Genomic DNA, 5060 nt, shown 5'->3' on the forward strand with positions numbered 1-5060 from the left:
GATTCGAAAAGAATCTGAAGAGGCATAGTAAGTGAGGGACTTTTCTACTGAAATCTCACCTTTTTTTTACATATATATATATATATATATTTTAAACATCTTTAAATATTTTTTAAAATAATACACAAATTTATTAATAATAATTATTTTTAATATTTTAAAAAAATTAAAATGCAATTGGGGTCAATCCTAGGAACAAATCAGGATAAATTAGCATTTTCCATAAATGAGTCATTATAGTTGTTACGCTGAAATAGATTCATAGAATCTTCAAAGGTGTTACCAATAGTTTCAGAAATAATCAATTTCTCTTAATTGTTTTTTCTAAATTTTAGAATATGATCTGAGAAATAAATATTTATAATAAATTATTTATTTGAATATTTACTTCCTTCTCAATTTAATCTCTCAACCTTGATTCGTAAAACTCGAATTAAGAAGGAAAGAGATTCGATTCCAAAAAGATAACATAAGAAACGCAAAACCACGTCAGCGTTTGCTAGAAGTAACCACCGGCACTGGGCAGCCGCCAAAAACATTGCACGCAACGCCCCCCTCTCACTGAAACCCTCTGCTTTCGTTTTCGTGATTTCTTGATCGGCCATGGCGTTGCAGAGGCATCTGCTGAGGAAGGCAAAGTTTCTCTCCGGTTCCTCCTTTTCTACAATTCCTTCTTCATCTGCTGCTGCTGCTGCTGCTGCTGCCGCCGCTGTCTGCGATGCTCCTCCGCCTCGGCTTCCTCCGTTCGATCACTCCCCGAGATCCTACAAGGGCCCTCTGGCCGATGAAGTCTTCCAGAAGCGGAGGAAGTTTCTCGGTCCTTCTCTCTTCCACTACTATCAGAAGCCTGTTAAGTATTTAATTTAATTTTTTTTTTTTTAACAGCACGAGTTTAAATGACCCTTGGATCAGATCTTCTGTTTAATCACGTGCGGTTATCCCGGCGGGAATTTTTGGTTAATTTAGGAAATCTTGCATGTCATTCATTTTAGAAACAGAAAATCCATCACTAACCTCAAAATTTTGATGCACAGCTTAATATTGTTGAGGGGAAGATGCAGTATTTATTTGATGAGAACGGGAGGCGTTACCTGGATGCGTTTGCTGGGATAGTTACGGTTTCTTGTGGACATTGCCATCCTGAAATATTAAGTGCGATAATGGAGCAGAGCAACCTTCTACAGCATGCTACAACCATATATCTTCACCATGCAATAGCTGATTTTGCTGAGGCATTAGCTTCCAAAATGCCTGGAAACCTAAAGGTTTTTCTTTTATGAACTGAAATTTAGTTTGATTGGCAACAACATTCATTATGCGTATTGAATGAATGCGAACTTTCAACTAGTGAAACCTTTTTCGGAAATTCAGGTTGTGTATTTTGTAAATTCTGGGACGGAAGCAAATGAATTAGCGATGCTGATGGCCCGTCTATACACTGGTAATCTTGGCATGATCTCGTTGAGGAATGCATATCATGGGGGAAGTTCTGGGACGCTTGGACTCACTGCTCTTAACACATGGAAGTACCCAATACCCCAGGTTAGTTTTTTTGGCATAGCCACGTGTAATGCCAACTAGATCATGGATTATCACTGGCTGAGTGTAGGCCGTGTGCGTTTAAATGTCAATTTGACTTAGATGGTTGTGTAAAGTTTCTAGCAACGTTCAACATGTATGCGCTGTGAAGTTCAATACCAATAAGATAAGCTATAACCAGAGTCCAGACCATTTCTGTCGGCTGTTGTTTTCTTCATTATATTTTTTGTGTTCCTAAAAAGTCATAATTTTTTTGTAACACTATTTCAAATTTATAGGAAGGGGAAATACGTTACGAGTAATCTTCTGTTTATCTAACATTTTCTGAGCGTAACAATGACTATGTCTTTTTCCTTTTCTTTTTTGCACAAAGGGAATTACACACACATAGAAGAACACCCTGAAGCGCTGTCATTTCCTAGTCTATCAATATAATCTCACTGTCCTGGTTGTTTATTTAAAGATATATATATCTGCATGTATGTATATTTGTAAAAGACATTTTTCAAGTATCGCTTTTGATTTATCTATTCAAGAGTGCGGCAACATTTTGTAGGGCGAAATTCATCATGCTGTAAATCCAGATCCATACCATGGTGATTTTGGCTCTGATGCTAATCGTTATGCCAAAGATGTACAAGATCACATTGATTTTGGTACTTCAGGAAAAGTTGCTGGATTTATAGCCGAAACAATCCAGGTTTGTATTATTTTTCACGTGTAAAAATGTCATTACGAACCACCTTGTTACACAACATTTTAACTGATTGCACAGTTTTGCTAACTATAGGGAGTTGGAGGGGCAGTTGAATTGGCCTCTGGATACTTGAAACTGGTTTATGACATTGTACGCAAGGCTGGTGGCATCTGCATTGCTGATGAAGTGCAAACTGGGTTTGGTCGTACAGGAAGCCACTACTGGGGCTTTGAAACACAGGGCGTCATTCCAGATATAGTTACCATGGCAAAGGTCATTACCTGTTTCCCTATATAATAATATATATTAGGAAGACGCATCATGTTAAGGTCGCATAATCCATTTGCCCTTTTTCATCTACCAGGGTATTGGCAATGGGCTACCATTGGGAGCAGTGGTGACAACCCCAGAGATAGCAAGTGTATTGGCCCAGAAAATTCTATTTAATACTTTTGGTGGGAACCCTGTATGTTCAGCTGGGGGGCTGGCAGTACTTAGAGTTCTTGACAAGGAGAAGCGTCAAGCTCATTGTACTGATGTTGGTTCACACTTGCTTGGGCGTTTGAGAGCTCTTCAGCAAAGACATGAAAGTACTTGCTCTTGAATTCAACCTCTAGAAAATCTATCCTCCTAGGATGTTAAAAATCCTGTCATGTAGGTTTGTGCATATGATTAATGTAGTATTCTAATAAATCTATCTAATGCAAACCTTAAGAAAGTCAAAGTTAACTCCACTTCTAAGATGGATTTATCTGAGTCATGATGAAGAAAATTGCATGAGGGTTTTAGTCTTTGGATATAAGCTTAAGATTGTTTATCATGCTTTACTTGATATCATGGGCCTCAGTCACTATTGCCCTGTAGCTCCTATAATCAGTGGTAACTAATATTTATCTGTATGGATCTTTCCATTCCGAATCTGTATTTGTGCTTTAGACTGCTATTTTAATACAGATTTCTCATCCGAAATATTTTTATTTTTATTTCAGTCATTGGAGATGTGAGGGGCAGGGGCTTAATGGTTGGTGTAGAACTCGTGACTGACAGGACCGAGAAGACACCTGCTAAGGCAGAAACTGCAGTTTTATTTGAGAAACTTAGAGGTAGCCGGGCACATCTCAAACACACCCTGGCGGGCGCCTTTGTTTTTTCTAAATGAGTTATTTACTATATATTTTTACTTTTTTCTCATAAATTTCCTTTTGCTATGCTATTTGTCTAATGGTTTCTGGTTGCAGAGCTTGGTGTTCTAGTTGGGAAAGGGGGATTGCATGGAAATGTTTTTAGAATAAAGCCACCAATGTGTTTTACAAAGGACGATGCAGGTACTCTTTATGTCTCATTTTAAATAGTTCTACCGATTTGAATAGTCAGCCTCTATTTATGTGGATGAGTGTTTATTAGATTACAACGAGGAAGTCCTATCCAAATTTGGCATTCAAAAATTCTTCTAAATGTTTTTTAAAGCAGGGTATATGGTAACACTATACTTGTTTCTCCTTGTGCAGATTTTCTTGTCGATGCCTTAGACTATTCCATGTCAAGGTTGTAAGTATACACCATACATCTGCAGGAGCTCAGATGCTAATTATGTACTCTATGAAGAACTTATTTTCAATAATATGAAGTGAAAACTTTAGATTTCTGAGCTCGCTCTACCATAGGAAAAAAATATCTTGCTTTCCATGTTTTGTCAAGATGTGTCATAAACCATGCGCCTAGAACCCTGCGGGCCTGTGGATACCTGGAATAAAATGCCTCATTACCCTGAAAATCTTGGCATTGTTCATCGTGCAAGAAAATAAAGTCTTTAATTTCAATAAAATAATTATCAGCCTCTTGGAGTTCAGGAAAGAAAAAGAAATTATCCTCTTCTCGTCCTCTACCTTAACAATGGTGCTGTGGGACAGTGGAGATGGTCTATAAAGAAGGCAGCCATTTAGAAGGATTTTTTCCAGAAAAATTATGCCGAACGCCACATTTTATAGCGAGGATAAAAGCAAAAACAAAAGGCAGAAGACATTCAGGGATAACCGCTCGGTTCTTGGGTCAATTGCAACAAGGGCGAGTAGTCTCTGTGATTATGGTTTAATTGCAATTACTAGCTTCCAGAGCAGGTTCATGTAATTGCAGTATGTGAATATTAATTTATTTATTTTTTTTGATAAGTAATGAATATTAATTTATTTTTGTAACGATTCGGCTCAATCATTCTAAGGTCAGTATATTAATAATTTTTATTAGGTTTAAATTATATTTAATGAGCTATATTAGATAAGTTTACGAATAATAAATTATTGAAGTTGATTGGGAGTTTTAATTATACTCAATAACTAGGTTCAATCTTATTTATTATTTATTAAAGGAGTTAGACTCTTTTTAGAATTTAAAAATTGGTCATTAGAAATTTATTTCAATTTAAAATCATCACTGATTGAAGTTCCCTATGTAGTCTCAGTCACTGTCAATTCTATATTGAATGAACTATTAGATCATATTTTTAAATTCAAACTCTTTTTAAATGATCACAAGTGAGTGTTCAGCAGATTAGTGTCACTATATGTATCAACTGAGTCTAACTCAAATTGGTCGTTACAATCTCTCAAATCTCTTTATAAATATATCCATTCTGCGTGTTATTTGAAAAAAAACAGCCATAAACCTCCTAGTTCAGCATCATGGTCCATTTTGTGTTAAAAATTTTAGGAAGCAACACTATAAGGTAAGTAACTTGATCATAAATTAAGATTAACATACGTTAGCTAATTATATATATTATTATTAAAGCCAGTTCTTTCGAAGCTAGTGTTTACGTATAATGCAT

General features: G+C 36.2%; 1 protein-coding gene across 1 annotated transcript; it reads left to right on the plus strand.

Moving 5' to 3' along the window:
• The first annotated feature begins 426 nt into the window (after window positions 1-426).
• LOC108982628 (alanine--glyoxylate aminotransferase 2 homolog 1, mitochondrial) lies at window positions 427-3881 on the plus strand. The gene is made up of 9 exons (XM_018954068.2): window positions 427-849; window positions 1035-1265; window positions 1372-1542; window positions 2096-2239; window positions 2330-2509; window positions 2601-2826; window positions 3226-3339; window positions 3475-3561; window positions 3745-3881. Exons 1-9 carry the CDS (start codon window positions 604-606, stop codon window positions 3786-3788), a joined length of 1443 nt encoding a protein of 480 aa, XP_018809613.2. The 5' UTR covers window positions 427-603; the 3' UTR covers window positions 3789-3881.
• The last annotated feature ends 1179 nt before the right edge of the window (window positions 3882-5060 follow it).

This window comes from Juglans regia, chromosome 1 (assembly GCF_001411555.2).
Source record: "Juglans regia cultivar Chandler chromosome 1, Walnut 2.0, whole genome shotgun sequence".
Taxonomy (NCBI): domain Eukaryota; kingdom Viridiplantae; phylum Streptophyta; class Magnoliopsida; order Fagales; family Juglandaceae; genus Juglans; species Juglans regia.

Coding starts and splice junctions, on each gene's coding strand:
- LOC108982628 (XM_018954068.2), top strand. CDS start 604: ATGGCGTTGCAGAGGCATCTGCTGAGGAAGGCAAAGTTTCTCTCCGGT. Junction 2,827..3,225: donor TCTTCAGCAAAGACATGAAA/GTACTTGCTCTT, acceptor TTTTTATTTCAG/TCATTGGAGATGTGAGGGGC. Junction 3,340..3,474: donor TTTATTTGAGAAACTTAGAG/GTAGCCGGGCAC, acceptor TTCTGGTTGCAG/AGCTTGGTGTTCTAGTTGGG.